The sequence below is a fragment of the Pyxicephalus adspersus genome, chromosome 11, assembly GCF_032062135.1.
Source record: "Pyxicephalus adspersus chromosome 11, UCB_Pads_2.0, whole genome shotgun sequence".
In the NCBI taxonomy this organism is placed as follows: Eukaryota; Metazoa; Chordata; class Amphibia; order Anura; family Pyxicephalidae; genus Pyxicephalus; species Pyxicephalus adspersus.
In genome coordinates, this window is record NC_092868.1 from 60,190,730 (window position 1) to 60,210,374 (window position 19,645).

Below are 19,645 nucleotides of genomic sequence, written 5' to 3' on the forward strand. Positions count from 1 at the left end.
GACAGCTAGTCACATGACTATGGACTTTGTACAACGCTGTGTAATATGTTGACGCTATAAAAATACTGTGTAATAATATTTATGCTGCATTTAAACAGTTTTTGCTGTTACTATGTCTGAGTGGTAATATTGCTTTGTAAACCCAGGTACATTTTACACTTTGCAAGCCCTTACCGCTGAAAAAGCCAAGCTCCCTGGCAAAACGCATAGGGTAAAATCTATATACAGGTTGACAATCAAAAATCCGGCAACCTTTGGACCTGAGGAGTGACGGATTTTTTTTTTTTTTTTTAATACCTCCACACACAGGCCAGCCTTCCTCTCACAACACCGTGGACATTTGGCACAATTCCAGGGAGCAGGCACGTCTTAACGTGTATTTAGTGTAGCAAACGGCTGTTTCAGCAGAACAGCGCCATCAAAACATCAGTGGCCAAACAGTGTACTACAGTCTCTATTGTAAAAGCGATCCTAAATTCATGCCGGAAAACTGAAGAAACTGGATTATCCAAGGCCAGATATTTGATTGTCAACCTGTATAAAGGCTGCAATTCCTATATTTGGATGTTTACCTATGGACTTTTCACATCAGTTTCGGCAAAGCAATAAGTCTGAATAACCTGATAATAGGATATGCCCCTGGGGGCAAACTCTGGCCTGTGGGCCAAATCTGGCCCGCAACGTCCTTTTTCTTGGCCCTTAAAGGAATCCTAAATATGTGCCGCTGCAATAAAATAGCACCGCTACTACAATTCCTGGCATCACTCGCGTCTATAGACCAGAGGTCTCTCTGCCTATGCGTGGCCCCCCATTGGACTGTTTTATAGACGCAAGTAATGCCGGGAATGGTAGTAGTGGCATCACGCGCGTCTATAGACCAGCAGCCTTTCTGCCTATGCGTGGCCCCGGACTGGACTGTTTTATTGACGCAGGGAATTGTAGTAGCAGTGCCATTACAGTTTCAAGTTTGGCCCCTGACTTTTGTCTAAGTTTTTATTTTTGGCCCACTGTGTATTTGAGTTTGACACCCCTGGAATAAACCCTGTCTGATGCCCCCTAGTGGTCAAATTACTATTGTATGATTGCACCATTGTATCTTTTCATTATTGTACATTATGCCATTAATTCATTGTAAAATGACTCTGTCACTACACCTAATGCTGAAAACCTCCTCTAATCCTCTTTATTCCTGTCCTATGTTTGTTTAATGGGGTAGGCAAAACTATATAAAGTCTCCATTTACTCTGTGAAGTGAAGGACCTTCCGGCCCAAAATACTTTTGATCATTTTGATCAGCCATCTACACAATTCACTATCAATATGAAATAAACAGAGCAAGGCTCAGATTTGTTTTTTGTTTTATTTCAGGACTCTGTATTTCTGGTCCTGGAATGAAAGACATCTGGTGAGGTCTGTCTTCACAGTATGTCGCACTTTGGGTTAGAGCTCAAAGGCCGGTGAATATGTTCAGGTGTGTACAGGACTGCGAGAAATGGGAATCCAAAATAAAATAAAAAAAAATAACAGAGCAAAGAAAAACCCACCAACGTATTTATAGTCTCTGCAAGAAAACACAAGGGACTGAAAATAAATAATTACAAGGCGGTGGGTGGGTGGGGGGTTAATCGGGGCTGAGGCTTTGCCAGGGATTAAATTAGAGGCTGTTTATAGAATTCTTAAAATTGAGTTTGTAACATCCTGCCGATTTCTATCAAGGAAACAAAGTTCAGAGGCAGAGTGAATGTGCGTTAAAAACCAAAAGTACAAAGCATGAAGAATATACAGGTGTGATTCCAGTATAACCCAAGGAACAAGAATAGCTCAGTCTGTATACCAGGGACATCTCTATAGGACCAATATGGCCATAGCATTGTCAGCCCTGACAGTGGATTCTTTAACCTGCAGAGCCGAAGGGGTGCCGCTGCCCTCCAATCAGGAATGACTCTTCTCTATTAAAGAAACTGCTATCGCTTTGTGCAACACAGATATTCAGAGAACGAAGAAGTCAATGGAATGAAAGAACAAGCCATGCCCGATGACCATTTACAAGTCTCTGGGGAAACTCCTGCAACTATTGCCCCCGTGCCAGGATGTTGTTTGCTGCTTATAGTCATAAATATAAAATGTTTGAAAGTGGAGGTGGATTATACAATTGCGCTGTTACTCTGAAAAGTCACTCGGGAGTTTGGCCATCCCAGAATTTGTGCCGCCGGTGAATGTGAACACGCAAGGTTTGTATCCCATCTCAGGGTTTGGCGATATGAACCTCGCTGCTTCCGTTCATGTTGGTGGCGATAATGTACTGGGCTGTTTGTGTTGGATTTCCAGCCGTCTGATCCAGTTGTTCTGAGTTTGTGGAGACTTCTTCTGTCAAATTGCCATTCTTTTTCAGCTCCAGATCACCCTGGCTCTCAGATATGACATAATGTGTCTGAAGGGGAGACAAAGGAAATATGTAAATACAAGAGACAACAGGAAATACTCTATATGGCCACAAAAATGTGAACCCCCCCCTCCCAGTGATTAGGTTTAGGTGTCCTGGTAATCCTCCATCATACAATAACATTGTAGACAATTGTGCTCATCCAGCCTTGTGGTCACAGTTTGATGAAGACCCTTTTCTGCACCCCCATGACTGCCTCAGGGTACAAATTCAGCTCCATAAAACACGGGGTCACCAGATTGGTGTGGAGGAACTCGAACCCTGCGCAGAGGACTGATCTCAACCCTATTAAACACCCTTGGGATGAATTGGAATGGTGAGACAGGTCTTACCATCCAACATCAATAACAGACCTCACCAATGGAGGCAATTCCCCACAGACAACACTGTTCCCCACAGACAGACTGTAAATCTTGTGGATTGTATTCCCAGAAGTCCAGAGAATGTTACAGTTGTTATGTGTGTGGGGGGAGGCTCCATATTAATGGCAATGATTTGGGATGATATGGCACGGTTGGAATTAGATGTCCAACGAATATGGCCATATAGTATAATAGCTACATCGTCCATTATAACTCTCACCTGTATTGCTTTGACTTGGCCACTAGTGACTGGAGTAACAGGAGTGCCCACAGTTGCCTCAGTGATGACATATTGCCCCTGTGGTAACATCATCTGGATCTCAGAAGCTGCAGAAAAGAAAAAGGAGAGGATGATGAGACAGAACAATTTAACTTTATTGAAATTCATTTTCTAGTGCGCTTATACAAATAATGAAATTTGTTCTGGAAATGCACTTGGGGATTTTTTTTTCAATCATTGCTTTTGTAATGATTGCAAAAAAAAAAAAAAAAAAAAAAAAAAAAAAAGAGGAAAGTTATTTATTTACCATGATCACAGGATGAAGAAAGCTCTATGACCCTTACTGGTTGCCTCTAATCTGACCTAAACCTTGGAGCAACAATGAGGAAATCCTGTCCACAATCCTATGACTGATGATACATTTAGGATAAAGAGAAATCTGACTGCTACTGGTTACTGGACTTTGCACATCATAGTGCTCAGCCTGTTTACTCTCTAAATTATCTTGCACTGTAATCCAAAGCTTTACTTCATGCAGACTTACGATAGCGGAAAGAGTTCCAGCCGCCGGACAGGTAGGTGTGCTGCACTGTGTTGGAGTTTGACTGTGTCTGAGAGGTGGTGGTCTGCATCTGTGAGGGGTTGACATTCTGATCGGTTTCCTGTGATGAAGGGCTGAGGGTCTGACCCCCTACCTGCAGGGAATCCAAACCAAAACCACAAATGTGAATACTTTTTATTTCTCATACCTGAGCATTACACAGATATCACCAAATAAACAGAAACATACCTGAGAAGGCGCTTGGGTGCCTGGGGTTGGCTCTGCCACCTGGATATGCTGTACTTGGATGGCGTGTTGGGTGTAGGCTTGGGTTTCATGTAGCTGTCCCATGTCCACTGTAGAGTGTTGTGTCTGGTGAGGAGATGGAGCCTAAAGATAAAAAGGACATCAATGTCACCTCAAACCATCTCCTAAATCATCATTACCATTTCTGACCAGAACACAAGTACAGCACCCACACATAATGGATAACCAGTCCATGTTTAAAGCATATTCTTATCCCATTCTTAACGCTAAAGCCACTTTACCTTTTTGATAAAATCTCCATACTTGCAAACCTCGCCCCTGCACTAACCCTTATGTACCTGCTCACCTCTACCTTGCAATTGTCGCAGTGTACCTGCTCACCCCTCCACAACCCCCTATGTACTGGTTCACCTCTTCCCTACAGTAACCCCTATGTACTGGCTCACATTGCCCCTGCATAAACCCCTATGTAATGGTTCACATTGCCCCTGCACTAACCCCTATGTACTGGTTCATCTATTCCCTACGGTAACCCCTATGTACTGGTTCACCTCACCCCTACAGTAAACCCTATGTACTGGTTCACATTGTCCCTGCACTAACCCCTATGTAGTGGTTCACATTGCCCCTGAACTAACCCCTATGTACTGGTTCACCTATTCCCTACGGTAACCCCTATGTACTAGCTCACATTGCCCCTGTATAAACCCGTATGTACTGGTTCACCTCACCCCTACGGTAACCCTTATGTACTGGTTCACATTGCCCCTGCATAAACCCCGATGTACTGGTTCACCTCTTCCCTGTGGTAACCCCTATGTACTGGCTCACATTGCCCCTGCATAAACCCCTATGTACTGGTTCACCTATTCCCTACAGTAACCCCTATGTACTTGCTTATATTGCCCCTGCATAAACCCCTATGTACTGGTTAACCTCACTCCTACGGTAACCTTTATGTACTTGCTAACATTGCCCCTGCACTAACAACTATGTGCTCTCAGGAATAAATAGGCATTAAAAGAAAAAAAATTCAGACTAATTGTATAACAATAAGAGTATAGATAAAATACAAATAAAAATAAGAAAAAGGTTTTAAAACACCCTGCCTTCCCATTGGACTGAGCTATACATGGTATGTATTGTGCGTTTATATGATTACCTGGGCAACCTGCACCACCTGCAGCTGTATATGTTGTGGTTGTTGCATGCCGGCTGTGCCCTGTGACACTGGGATGTACTGGATCCGCTGAAAGTCTCCCTGCGCTGTGCGGTATTCTGTGGTGAGGGTCTGTGATAATTCCGTCATAGCCTGCGTTAACAGATCCGTGGTCTGAAAAATAAAAAATGATCAGATCAGAACAAGGCTAATGTTGAAACCTCCTAATGCCAAGAAAATGAAACACAACGTAAAGTGCACCTGTCAGACCGACAAAATGCATGTTTTAAAACAATATTCAAAAACAGAGGGAGAAATTCCTGGCCTTTAAATGTCGACCATTATTGAATGCGCATCAAAAACTCACCACCACAGTTTCCCCACTTGTGCCGTCAGCTGTGAGAACAGTTGGGGTTGAACTGATCATCGCTGTCTGGGTTGCAATTGGTAACAGAGCAAATTCTGGGTGTTTCTTGCGTATGTGCTGAACCATTTTCGTCTGAAAGGAGAGAAAGTATTAAGAAAAACAGTACAGAATAATTTTAAATTCTGAGCATTCTAATGGTAGTTAGTTCTCTGTTCCACAACTGTAAACAATGTGGTAGATCCCAGCCAAGACAATATATGCAAAGTTGCTTAGGTTTCTTCCCACATTCTAAAAGCATACCTGCATGGTAATTGGTCTAATATTACACTAGGGACATTAGGATAGTGAGCTGCTATGAGGGACAGTCAATGACATGACTGTGGACTGTAATATGTTGGTTCTATAAAAATAGCAGAAAATATTAACATTCTGGTAAAATATACAAAATATTCTGCATATTACTGGAACCCTTATAATTCACACTGAAAATGCTGTCACCTAGTGGCCAAATGTGAGAATGCAGGAGATGGTTGGCTGTGAAAGTACCATTGCTAAAATACACTCAACAAAATGGAAAAAGAAGCAATTTTCAGCAGTTTTCATGGCCACAGGGACAGTTTGGATGTATATTTTACAGGTCCTATTTTTTGGCACCAGCCTGTCAGTTATTGATGACAAATACAGTATAGCAGGAGCCTCATGAACAATCTTCACTCACCTTGCTGCTGTATTGCTTGGCACAGTGCGGGCAGCAGACTGGAGGTGTTGCTATTGTTCCTGTGAGTTGGGTGTGAGTACTAAGCATGGGATCAGGCTCTCCAGGCCCAGCCGGTCTCAGTTTCCGTATACTAGGGGGCAGCTCAGCACCAGGATGGTTTTTCAAGATATGTGCTTTCCTTTTGCTGGCACTTTTGTAAACCTGCCAAAAGAAAACAATCTCATTAATCTGTGTTCGGACATGGAAATTATGGATGGTACATCTAGAAGGGGGCCAACTCACCTTCTCACAGTACTGGCAGTAATAGTCACGGTTGGGTTTAATAATGGGTAGCGTCAGCTCTGGGACCTCCTCAATCTTCATTTCTGGGTGACGCTTTGATAAGTGATTGACCTAAAGAAAAACAGTGATAACTCAATATAATGTTTATATTAAAGAAGAGAAATATGATAGCAGTGAGCTTCTCTCTTTTTGTTTACCAGCATGCCTCTCCTCCGGAATCCCATCATACACAAGCGGCATTTAAACATGAAGCTTTCGTAGTCTGTGGAAGCAAGACGTGGCTTGAAGGCCTTTGTGCGCCCAGTGCGATCTGCCTTCTTGGCCTCTCTCTCTGGATTGTGCATTCGCTGCATATGTTCCCTTAGCTTGTCCTTTCTCTGGGGGAATAATATTCGTATTTTCAGTTACAGTTGCACTAGGATAAGACTACTACTATGACTTTTGAGGGCTGCACAATGACAGCACTTTCAATACAGTTAGTTACCTGCAAGAAATTCCCACAAACAGTATCAGTGGAGGCTATAAACTAAGATACAATGAAAGAGTCTCCTAAATTCAGGAATGAAACACAAACTGGCTGCATTCCTGTTATAAATCACAATTTGTGCCCTCAGATAACATTTACCTAACACTTCTAAGGCTTTCAGCTTTGCACTACACATCCAGGCCTTTTCTTACCTTGAACTGTTTTCCGCATGTAGAGCAAAGGAAGTCTTTGCGGTCAGAGTGTCTGAGCATGTGTAGACGCAGTTTGTCTGGCCGGCAGAAAGCTTTATCACACTCTGTACACTGGTAAATCTTTTCGGAGTGGAAGCTTCTAACATGTTTCTTCACCTGGGTGATACAAAAAAACAGCATTACAGTTAAACATCCTAAGCACTGACTAATATCGTTACATCCTTATAGGGAAAAAAAAAACAGAGCTATGGATTTTGGGAAAAAGGTCAGAGATCAAAATAATCTAACCTGAATGAAATCTGTGAAGCGTTTTTTGCAAGTAGGGCAGCTGAAGTAGCCATCGACAAGGTGCACAGCGACATGGTCTTTCAAGAGATCCAGGCGGTCAAATGACTCAGGGCAAAAGATACAGGAATAGGTCTTCTGGTCTAAGTGGAACTTCATGTGGTTCTCCAGGGAGCTGGTGCTGATGAAGCCCTTGTTGCAGATGTCGCAGGTCAGAGGACAATTGCTGTCTCGCCCATGAAAACGCAAGTGCTGGTCCAACTTCTCTTTTTCCCTGAAGGCCTTTCCACACTGCAAGCATTTGAATGGTCGGAAGGACTTGCGTATGAAAAGGTGCTGCAGAGCGGCATTCTACAAGACAAGAGTCACAATACATTCAGTCCGTGAAAAATTTAGCCACCTATTTACAAAACAAGCACTTATAATGAGATGTTTTGGTAAAAAAAAAAAAAATTCCCTCTAGGAAAGGATGAAATATCATGGCGTATGATGCCAGCAACTGTTCTATGAATGGTGTTTGTAGAGGTCAACCTACCTGCAACTCCAGCTGAGAGGTCAGCATGGAAGGAGAAAAAGACGAATTACAAAATGACCAGATTTGGACAATGAAAGGAAATGTGGGTCAGCTGACAAAATACTTTCACTTCCATTTTCAAGGTTTTAAAGAAATTTAAACCGAAACAAACTTCGGAATACCTGAAAAGATTAGCTGCTTATTAATGTTTGTATTTGTTTGGTTTAATGTAATAAAATGAAAAACCTGCTTTTAATAAAGTAATTATCTATGTTTTCAGAACCGCACCAACAACTGCAGACAATGTCATCTGACTCAGAAGTAAAACAAACAATTTATTAAAAAAAATTAAATAAATAAATACAAGTGGACACAACTTAAATTGAAATAATTATAAGTGTGTTGACAGTTTAACCTTATACAGACAATGATGAGTCTTTTTTTTTTTTTTTTTTTTTTTAACAAATACCCATAAAGTTTGATTTAGTCAGACCCCCCCCCCTCCCCCCAAGATTTGAGTTTTAAAAAGCAGGAAAACAACACAAAGCAATGTTTGAGAAAATTATCTGTTGCCTATGACAGGACATGTCCACAAGGAAACAAGAGAAACTCAACATGAGGGGAATCATTTCTCCTACCCGTATGCGTTTGGCTCGTCGCATGTCTTCAGGCGTTAGACCACTATGAGACACAGGAGGTTGGGGCTGCACGAGAGGGTCAGGTGCCTGCAGAACCTGGATCTCTGGCTGCTGATTGGTTGGTTCTTGTGTCGCTGTACCTAGAGAGAGTTCAGTCTGATCCATGCCATTTATTTCAGTGGGACCCGTGTCTTCAAACTGTGAGCACTTAGTCTGGAAATGCAGGAGGTCCTGAAAGAGAAAAACAGTAAACTAAACAGTTTGATAAAGTAGTAAATGTGGAGGAGAAATAGTAGGTAGACAACGTCTGCATTACTGTGACAGGTTTTTTAAGGGAAATGTAAATGAGATACCTTGACCTGATGTTTTTATGTAATGGACCACTCACCTGATTCCCCAGGCTACACTTTTCCCGATTATCTCCAGAAAAATCGAAGCGCATACATTTTGGAGGTCTCCCAGGTCTTCTTCCAGGTCCAAATTTCCTCTTTGTTCTTCCTCGACCTCGTCCCTTGGTTCTGTATTATTAATGAAAAATACAACCTGGATAATTAGTAGCTACTTCTACCAAGCCGTCCAATACTGTTGAAACCTGTACACTGGGCATATGGTGTGTAGATAATATTAAAATCATCACAATCACCTGTCCCAGTATTCTTCTTGCTTATATTTAGAACAAAGAATATAAATTATAGAGTCATATCAAATAAAGTCAGCGGTAAATTTCTCCACAGATTACGCAGATTACGTCTGTGCAGCATAACTATACAGGACAGCCCAGAAGTGTTCCTTGACAACCTGTGCAATCCTGACGTGTAAGATGCATTAATTTTAATAAAGGTTTTTGCAACCCCCTTTTTTTTTTTATCTAGTCCCCAAACCTTTTCTTTGGGAACACTGAAACAAAAGTAAAACTGCTTTCTATATTTAACGGTCGATATCATTTTATATGACAAATCAAGACACAAGTGAAAGCAAAGACATGCCATAAATATGGAACATTTGTAATACATAAAACACATGTACACATGACACACAGGGTCACCTGCTGAAGAAGTCCAGCTTCTCATCATGGGAATTCAGGTGTTGTTGCAGCTGTTCGGAGCTCATAAACCGGCGATTGCACTCATAGCATGGCCAGTTCTTCTCTTGCTCTCTGAGGACTGACAGACAAAGTCATGTATTATACACAGAATTATTTCCTCCGCAATGACCTTGGTCAAGGCCAAAACATTAACCATATACTATTGTAAAAGCATGCATGGAATGGTGTAGGTTCTATGAACCTGATCAACCAAGCCGCCATGGCAACCTATACCTTGAAAGAATAAATGTCATTTGAATACATTAAGTTATATTCTAGCAGTTATCAGGTTATCTTACCACCACCCCCTTTTTTTAAAACGGAAGTCTATATACCTGGTGAACATATGTGAACTCACCTTTTCTCTCCTCCTGGGAGATATCATGAATCTTCTGATTAACAAATTCTGCATATGATGCAGCATACCAAACCTACAGATGACACACATTTATTATATGAGATTTCTGTATTGCCATAAAACTTCCAAAAAATTCAGGTAAATAATTGTAATTGTATATAATAATGTAATATAATAATGTATATAATAATAATTGTATAAAAAAAAAAAGCATGGGTATGTTAATGTGATCTACTTAATGTACATTTTAAAGCAGAGCTCCAGGCACCTCAAACGTAAAATATTTCTAGCTGTTTGAATCCCTTGTTTGAGCATTCAGACTGTTTTTTGGGGACATAGTGTTATATCTGATTATACTAATGTTGTAAAACACCAAACTGTTTGGATATCTGGGGTTTCTCTGAAAAATATATATTTCTTGTTTGCAGTATCATGGCTACATTTCTAAGGGACACATTCTTTTTTTATTATGAAAAAGGCAAACCCCTTCACAGATATAATCACACCTCCTCCCACATATTTACAAGCACTTTCCTCTCCTAGTGTGGCTTTACTCACAATGCATTCGTACTGGATTATAAGCAAGCCTCTACTGCTTCCACTTTGGGCAGAACCAGGTCTCTGCAGTGGTGCATGCAATTCTTTTCGTAGCTGCTAAAAGGAGGGGAAGGTAGCACATATAGCCTTGGAAGAAAACAGGACCTGTACACAAGGGGGTCATTTACAGGGCCCTCTGGTGCACGGGGTCTGGATGCAATTGTGACCCGAGACCCCCAGTATAAGATTCCAATTTTCCCATGATTATAGTTAAAAAAAAAACAGTACCCTCAGTTCCTGCTTGGGTTCAATATTCTTAATGGTGGTGTAATAGATGTGTTGGCCATACTGATAGGCCACTAGATTTTGCTCTAAATGGTTCTGCGCCGGTCGGACAAACATCATCCAGTTACAGAGACTCTCTTCAGACAAGTCAAACCAAAGATCCTCCTGAAAAGTGTCCTGGGCATCCAGAGAGTTATTAAGCGACACCTGCAACAAAAAAATATACTGATATAAAGGACCTAATAAATGTCACCCTTCCAGAGTGCTGAATCTCCAAAGTAAATTTATTCTTTTTGCCATCTAAAACCAATTTAGAGATTCCTTTTACTTCTTGTTCTGTAGGTGCAACAGGAAGTGGGAGGAAACCTCTCCAAAGTAAAGGGAAAGGCTTCTTTCACAGCAAAAGATTTCCCTTTTCTTTCTGTTTGAGGGACTATTCAAATTGTTGTATTCTTGGATTTCAGATCTTCCCCTCTCCCCCCACTCTGGTTACTTAAAGAGGAACTAAACTCAAAACCCCTTAAAACACAAAAAATACACTTACCTTCAATCCCGCATCCAAGTCGTCCCGGCATCCAAGTTCGGGCTGGCGCTCTGGGCGCTGCCATCTTGGCCTCTTCCTCCTACGTCACCCGACCCAGGTGCAAGAGCGGGTGACATAGGTTGGAAGAAAACAAAAGGGCTCCTTTCCTGCATGCTCCTAGAGCATCTAAGAGCCTCCCTGGATGCGACATAGCTATCCCAGGAGGCTCTGCGCTCCCATTCATTCTCGATCGAGAAAAAGAAACCAGTGCTGCACCTTTTTTAAAAAAAAAAGAAAAAAAGGGTGTTGCACTTAAAAAAACAAAAAAATTACCAAACAACAGAATTTTTACTTTATATTAAAGAGTTGTTTACCCTTTAAGTGTAAAGTGAAAATTCTGAGATTAGGTATACTTTAATATTTTGACAGTCGTCACCAGGACAAACAGTAATGTCCTAAATCCTAGTGGGAAAAAAAAAATGGTCAAATCTCTTTTTAGTCTACCTAAAATTTGGCATTACAAAAATTTAACCCATAAAAGACATTACTGAAAAGCAAGGTTTTTTGACCTTCTAGGTTTGCTTCCCAAAGTGCCATTAAATACCAATCTACCCAGCCCTCAAATACTAGACATCTGGGTGTCCATCCACAGATTTACTATTTCCCAAGACTTTCTACCCATCAACATGCCCTATTTATAAAACAGATAATCTACAATTAGACTTCCCATATCTTCAGAATGAAAAGTCTCCCTCACAAACCTTAAGATGAATGTAGCCATCTTTTAGCTCAGATTTTTTTACTAGAGGTCCTTCTAAGGGTCCGAATTGGGTGCGTTTGGGAATACGTCTCTTGGAATACACCCCTCCGAGGAAGCGATCAATGTATAAAACTAGGGGCAAGCTGGCCCGAGCTCGTGTCAATACAGGACGGTTTGGAATTGGATGGAGGGCTCCGTGTTTCGGGCACACTGAGGGATGAGCATTATTGCACTCTTCACACCCTGCAGACAGAAAAAGAAGACAAAAGCCATCATACTATGTCACTGTGATTGCAAGCAATATTAACGTTTTACAGGTTTTCTTTCCTACTACTAACACAAGACTCTTCAAATTATCTCTGGGCCAATTCTGATAATCCTTCCATCCCCAATAAAACAGATTGCTCACCACTGAGCTAACAGCGTTCCTATATCTGAAGCATTGGATCTTGTAGTCTCCTGACAACATTCAGTCCCTGGGGCAGCTACAAGGAGATCTGGAGGCTCCGATCACCTAGACGCAGGCTGAACGGGGACTGCATTAGGCTGAAATCCCTGAAGGATAACCATCTTATAAGCATCAATGATATCTCTAACTTGTGCTAATCCCATACAGTTCCTCAGGGTACAGACATCCACTGAGGAAGGATTACAGCCCACTGTGAGGTTAATGACTCCGCACACAATCGTGATACAGACGGCCAAGCACAACAAAAATCTGCTAGATGCATCTTCGTGCCGATATAGATGCTCTAAACAAAAACATTTTTGGTAGCTTTAAATGTGAATTTGTGGTTGGCCCAGACACAGCATGCTAACTACTAATTAAGACCCCTCTTTCTTTGGCTTCCCCCCACCTCTCCATCCAGCTTGAAAAAGCAAAAGGAAAGTCCTAAGTCCTTTACAACATTTGCTCCTGCAGCTGAATAAAGTAGCAGAAAAGTTATGAGGCAGCCTCCAACCACACTTTTAGCAAGTCCTCAGTTTCTGGACATGTTCTGTGACATGTCTGCGGTGTTGAACCGTTTCATGTAACATGCATGCACCCTCTGACCATCTCCTGTAACATATAATCTAAAATTTGTTTAGTTCTCGCTTCTTTTTTTTTTGGCAGCTAGCTTTTTGGACAACAATCTAGCTAAATATCCAAACTTATTTCTCATTAGCATTGCGATTTAGGTATTTATCTTATAATTGGGGAGGATCAACTAATAAAGGCATAGAAAAGTAAACTGTCTGGGAAGGCATAGGATCCATTTATACGCTCTCATAGAGACATATTTCAATAGCCTGATCTTTAGATGTGGGCAAAGGTATATTCCTAGTCTAAAGTTGGAATCTAGATATCTTTGGATTGAGCTGCTGCTTTTTGTCTTCACCTCTACATATTGGGTTATAAGAAGCTGTCATTGCTGAGGGGTTTGTATGTCCTTAAAAGAACATTGATAATTGTTATCTCAGACGAAGTTCCTGATGAAGTGGACTCTACGAAACGCATCGAACACCAACTGAGATTGATATTTGAGAGTATCTGTATCTAGTTTCTAAACCTTTTTAATGTTTGTATTATAATACAATTTTTTAGATCTTATATAAAGATGACAGTTGTTGAGTTTACCTGGTAAACTAAGCCTCAGAAGTCCCACAATTGTATTGGTTCTTTGTACTATGCATCTCCTGTAACATGCAATATGTTACTTTAGGACTGGCCATGAGAGTGATGGGAAGGTAAGTACTGGCTTTGTAATACACTTAAAAATTGTGCATTTTAATAAAACGACTCAATGTGCTTGCAACCTGATCTCACTCTAGCTTGGCACTATTGGCTACCCCCCGTGACACTTTCTTCTGTCATATATTTGAAATGTCTTGGCACAGCATCCTTCCATCTCCCAAGTAAAGATTGTGCAAAGGAAACTGAAACCAATCTTAAACATAGATTTCATAGCAGAAAAACAACTCACACAGATCATTTGGATCAAAAGGTCGTGGTGGGTCTGGTTCCCATTCATCCGCTTCAGAGTCCTCTCCTTCATCTTCATCCTCTTCCTCATCGTCATCATCATCATCCTCATCATCCTCGTCATCCTCATCATCTTTAACTTGCAAGTTGGGATTCGGACTTTGCAATTCAGTTAGGTTTGTTGTGCTCTCCACATCCTCCACGGGAGGTAAGCTGCCATCGTGCACCGATAATGATGCCTGAAAATTAGGAAAGAATGATGAATTCCACATGAACTAAATGTACCACTACCAGGGAAACATCTTTTCCTCTGCTGGTGACCCCTTTATTAATACACCCCAACATTTTTATCTATATAAAGGAATCAGAATCTCCTTTCTTCTGCTGGTGACCCCTCTAGTGACACACACCTCAATACTTTCTATATAGAAGATTGCCACCAGAGGAAGGCACTAGCAAGAGGTCCTGAGTCCCCAATACAGTCAGTCATAGAGATACACCAGGAAGTCATGGGGAATCTCTAGAAAATAAGGGTAGTTTATCAATTAGTTATGGCCAAAAGAGGTGTCCTCATTGAGAGATTTCCTTTTCACTTCAGTCCCCAACTCTAAACTTTTTCAGCTATGGGATATATTTCAATGCACAAACAGAAAGCAGGAGGCAGCGTCTTCCTCATAAGCAACACACCAGGAGCCCAGACCATATCTTCTCATGCTGCTGATTTATTAAAATTACAAAAGATTTACCTGCAATATTTTGTTTAAACCATACAAAAAATGTTTACTTCTTTTGTTCCAGATCACAAAAAACAAAGATAATATATACAAATGTCTATATGTCCCTTGTAGCACATACTCCTGCTTTCCTCAGCCAGTTATAAAGAGTTAGCCTGCAGTCTGTTGACCTCATATGCCCCACAGCTGAAGGTTGGGACTCAGAACAGCTGGCCCAGCATTTAAAGCTTTTGTGTGATTAGAGGAGAAAGAACGGGAGCGCAGTGCCTTTAAACGAGAGGCTGCCTGGCCTCCAAGTGAAGCGTGGGATGATTGGAAAGATGATTAATTTATAAGCTGCTGATGCCCCCCGAGGAGAAACTTGTGTACTGTTCTTTTATCCATTCAATCGTCACACCTTCTGAGCGCCATTAATCTTTCAGCACTACAGATGTGTGATCTGCCACTAAAATCTGCACTGAATGCAGACAGAAAGCTCTTTCCTGTGTCCCCAATACAGGGCAGCTCATCGGAAAAAGGTGCAGAACTGCGTCCTGTATAATTCACATAACATGTAACAGGTTATTAAAAACATCAGTTACATGTGACTTAATGAATTTCCTGGGATATAAAGAGCCATTATAGTGAAATATATTTATCGGGTTTATACCAAGGTAATGACGGGAATTCTATACTGAATACTATTTATATTCCAGACGCCTTTTTATCATTCTCCGCAGGCTTTTTATTCTCTTACATGTAGATCACACACTAGCACAAGTGACAGTTACAGTGGTTGGGACAAACTAATATACTGCCAGCAGCGCTCTCAGTGGGCTTCGATTTAAATGGTTTAAAGCTTTTTATCCAAAAGAAGAAAAGTTAGTTTTTAATGTGTGGTTACATTACATATGACGTTACAAGTAGTTCTGTTCTCAGTGTGGGGGTGGAGGTGCTACCTACATTCCAGTCTTTTCCTTAACAAAGCAGCTCACTACAAGGCAACCATATTCCACTTCTTTAAGTACCCCACTGGTCTTTAGAGGGGCAGACATAAGGAAGCAAAGACCTGCACCCACAAAGATGGCTGCCTCCCAACGCAGAAGAAGGATTGCTAGGCCAGGTCATTCTTTTTTGACAAAGTTTTTAAAAGTAATCTATTAAATGACTTACCTGTGACATAGGCTCCAACGACATAGCTTGGGCAGAATCAGGGACGCTGCTGAGAACTGCGAGGTTGGCTGCATTTAAGCTCTGTGAAGCAGGAAGCAACACAGTCACCTGGAAAAAAGGCACCAATATGAGAAGTGATCAGTTTCTGGACTGGGCTTATATAATGATCCAAAAGGCTATGACCAATACTCAACACCTTGCTGGAGTTCAAACACCCAACACAGTTTCCAGTTTGAACCCGATAGGTCGTTACTGCTGGCTCTATGTTGGAGGTGATATCACTACTATTTCCTGCCCATGGGGACAATGTGTGTTATGGCATGGTAAGAAAAGAGTGAAAATCATCCCAATGGTGATACAGACAACAGTAATATCTGTATAGGGTGTATAACCCCTCTGCTATAAATCTGATCCATTTGTTTTTTTTGTCTCATTTTGAGGGCTATAAAAGGTAAAACTCAGAATAAAGATGTAGGACAAGAAAGGCCTGCGCAGTCATCTTCCCATGGACACTCATACTGAAATGAACCAGTCACTAAAAAGGCAGGCACCACATTGTGCTGGTACCAATACCAATGATGTCAAAATGATGTTCTGGATGCCCATGGAAACCTCCAAATTCAAAGCATTAGATTAGGCACCCCAACATGCAGTGCAGGAACTCAGCAATACATAAAGCAAGGTGTCCATCAATCGCTGTGGCTATGACTTAGAGATAACAGTTCATGCTACATACACCCAGGAGCTGCTGGAGTGCTGTACAATAGATAATGATGTGTATGGGCAATATGTACCAAAATAGTATCACTGCTTCTACCCCATACTACAGAGTCCTCCAGTGGATGATATATCTGTCAATGGTGTCTCTGCAGATGGAGACAGAACACACGAGAGGCAGGGAAAGTAAGGGAACAGAACATCAGAAGACCTGATATTTGCAGTTACATAATAAGATATTAGGCCGTCATATGCCCCCACACTCATTATTCTATTTCATCTGGAAGGGGGCAAAGCCAGGAAACTCTCAGCACCCCCTCTTATTCCCTCATAATTTATTTTCCCTATAGTACTTCAAATATGTATTCAAATTGTTTCCCAAAAAAACTTTGTATTGTTTGCAGAGAACTGCATATCCTTAATGCTTGTGGCTACATTTCTGATCAGAATTTCTTTATTTGTACCCACCACCTACATCTGTAGGTGTATGAGCTGAGACTACAAGTGTAACAGCCACATCCATGATACACAAGGCAAGGAATTATGGGACATGTAGTTCAGCCTCTACACAGATTGCTTGCATAAACCATATGTATATATTAGATACTTGTGATTATATGTATATGTATGTACTTGTGTGCTCTTTATGCATTCTTAATATAAGGCCCCTCACTTTAGATTTACATTAACAGAGAAACGTTACCTGTTGGGTAGTTGCGTCTTGCTGAACATAAGCAACCTGCGGCTGATCTGTGAAGAGAGCCTGGAAATAAAAAAAAACACACTTTAACCAATTTTTATTCACTTTACAGAACTGGTAATGGAATGTTTGTCCTCATTTCTATTACCTGAGAGCCATCCACAGGGTGGATATAGACCAGGGTGTGTTCAGAGGTGTCCACTGATGTGAACGATGAGGCATCGGCTGTGTACACCACCTGCTGTGAGGGGCGATCCTGGTCATCACTGTATACAATCTGGGCCACGGCGCCACCATCAGGAACAAAATGGACCTTCGTGCAGCAGAATAAAGATCGAAAAGTCAGTCTTTTGTCATAATGAGGATTTAGTCTTGAGTAAATAAATACTACTATGATCCATTATAGACCCATTGCAACACAACATTTTTTTCAAACATGTATGATTGTGAAGCTATTCATTATCAATATTTCCAAAATTCCAACATGCATATGAAACCACTGAGCCCCCTAAATCTGTGATATATAATTCTCTTCACTGGCTTACATTTCATCTTAGAATCAAATTCGAGCTCCTGTGCTTTGCCTTCAAAGCCCTTCACAGCTCCTGTCCCACCTACCTACCTGATACACAAATCCCTCCACTGCTCTCCCCCACCTACCTACCTGATACACAAATCCCTCCACTGTTCTCCCCCACCTACCTACCTGATACACAAATCCCTACACTGCTCTCCTCCACCTACCTACCTGATACACAAATCTCTCCATATCTCCTCCACCTACCTACCTGATACACAAATCTCTCCACAGCTCTCCCCCCACTTACCTACCTGATACACAAATTTCTCCACAGCTCTTTTCCCACTTACCTTTCTATCCTGATAGAAAATACCCCCCTAGCCGCTCTCTTCGCTCCTCCAATAAAGTACTAATGACTTCCTCATTCATAACCTCATCACACGCACGGCTCCAAGTCTTTTCTCAAGCTTCTCCGACTCTCTGGAATGGTCTCCTCGTCCTATTCGGCTTCCTCCTACATACTGCTCATTTAAAACCCAACGCTTCACCCTCACCTATCCGTCTTATTCTGTCTCCTAAACCCTCACTACTTCCCACCATTCCATATCCCCCTCCTATTGTGTGATACTTCCCCCAACTTATAGATTGTAAGCTCTTCGGGGCAGGGTCCTCTCCTCCCCGTGTCACTGTCTGTATCTGTCATTTGCAACCCCTATTTATTGTACAGCGCTGTGTAATATGTTGGTCCTATGTATATCCTGTTTATTAATAATAATAATAATGTATAAATATACTGCAGTTTTTGTACAGTAAGGGGAATCTGGAGGGCTTAGCAGTGGCATTGTAAATAATGAAATTAAAAGTCAAGTCCAGACATCATGTTTCTCTAATTTATGTTCACCTCTGCAGAGTGTTAACTTTCCACAGATAATGGAGCTCCAGCTTTACTTTCAGCCCGCTATAGGCCCTATAGAGGACTGTTGACAGGTTAAGTATTGCAATGAAAGCTGTTCATTTCACTTCAGACCTTTCCTGTAATAAAACAACCCCCCCCCCCCCCCACTTTGCTTTCCTTATTACTTTGCTTATTACTTGTACCATGATTGAGACTACAAGAGCCTGTGCCAACACATATTGCACTACCATAGTCCACCATAACTACCAAAACTTTGTTGCAGAACAATGATGTACAGTGGATGTTATGAGGAGCATATGCAACCTGTGGCTGAATGAAGCTGGAGGAGAACAGCAGCACTGAGATGTAAGAAAGGAATAAAAATGGCAATAATATAATACACAATGCACAAACACAAAGTAACTCAGTGTGGGCTTACATCCACAGTAATAGGACGGACTCACCTGGGCAGTGCCGGGCTGATGCTCCTCTGTACGAGGCCAGATATGAGGACCTTCCTGTTTGGTGTCCATCTTGAATAAATCTTGTAGGCAGTGATTGCTCTTATGTGCAGGAGCTCAGCACAGAGCTCTCACCTGTTCTCTGTACTTCTCCTTAAACACAGCTTACACAGCCTGGGCAACATGGCTGAAAAGAGAGAGGACATGGAGTTCATATTGCATTACAATAAAGTCCTTACCCCTCCATATCCATACAGACGACAATGGGGGTTCAGGTGACATAATATAACCTGGCAGCAATCAGACACAGGAGCCAAACCTCAATCTTTTCACCAAGTACTCATTTCAGTGTGACACCAATCGCAGGATTACAAAATCAACCTCCTCTGTTTTGCCTTCAAATACCTCCACAGCTCCTCCCCCACCTACCTACCTGATACACAAATCCCTGCACAGCTCCTCCCCCACCTACCTACCTGATA

General features: G+C 41.6%; 1 protein-coding gene and 1 long non-coding RNA gene across 3 annotated transcripts in view; one reads left to right on the top strand and one right to left on the bottom strand.

Moving 5' to 3' along the window:
* Window positions 1-1,346: 1,346 nt before the first annotated feature.
* Window positions 1,347-19,645, bottom strand: part of PRDM10 (PR/SET domain 10) — a 30,129-nt gene continuing 11,830 nt past the window's right edge. For both annotated transcript variants that reach the window (XM_072426636.1, XM_072426635.1), the window contains exons 2-23: window positions 19,167-19,350; window positions 17,436-17,600; window positions 17,291-17,350; window positions 15,871-15,978; window positions 13,986-14,223; window positions 12,023-12,264; window positions 10,742-10,945; window positions 9,917-9,989; window positions 9,520-9,637; window positions 8,863-8,992; window positions 8,475-8,705; window positions 7,326-7,673; window positions 7,038-7,193; window positions 6,557-6,736; window positions 6,360-6,470; window positions 6,078-6,278; window positions 5,360-5,491; window positions 4,996-5,166; window positions 3,816-3,956; window positions 3,570-3,720; window positions 3,026-3,132; window positions 1,347-2,431 (exon numbers count right to left, since the gene is read on the bottom strand). In XM_072426636.1, the coding sequence (XP_072282737.1) occupies window positions 2,246-2,431; window positions 3,026-3,132; window positions 3,570-3,720; window positions 3,816-3,956; window positions 4,996-5,166; window positions 5,360-5,491; window positions 6,078-6,278; window positions 6,360-6,470; window positions 6,557-6,736; window positions 7,038-7,193; window positions 7,326-7,673; window positions 8,475-8,705; window positions 8,863-8,992; window positions 9,520-9,637; window positions 9,917-9,989; window positions 10,742-10,945; window positions 12,023-12,264; window positions 13,986-14,223; window positions 15,871-15,978; window positions 17,291-17,350; window positions 17,436-17,600; window positions 19,167-19,235 (3,522 nt within the window). In that variant the 5' untranslated portion in view covers window positions 19,236-19,350 and the 3' untranslated portion in view covers window positions 1,347-2,245. The remainder of the gene's footprint in view (window positions 2,432-3,025; window positions 3,133-3,569; window positions 3,721-3,815; window positions 3,957-4,995; window positions 5,167-5,359; window positions 5,492-6,077; window positions 6,279-6,359; window positions 6,471-6,556; window positions 6,737-7,037; window positions 7,194-7,325; window positions 7,674-8,474; window positions 8,706-8,862; window positions 8,993-9,519; window positions 9,638-9,916; window positions 9,990-10,741; window positions 10,946-12,022; window positions 12,265-13,985; window positions 14,224-15,870; window positions 15,979-17,290; window positions 17,351-17,435; window positions 17,601-19,166; window positions 19,351-19,645) is intronic.
* Window positions 3,339-8,096, top strand: LOC140341097 (uncharacterized). Its single transcript, XR_011922807.1, has 2 exons — window positions 3,339-3,600; window positions 6,560-8,096. It is a non-coding gene; the product is annotated as an uncharacterized lncRNA (long non-coding RNA).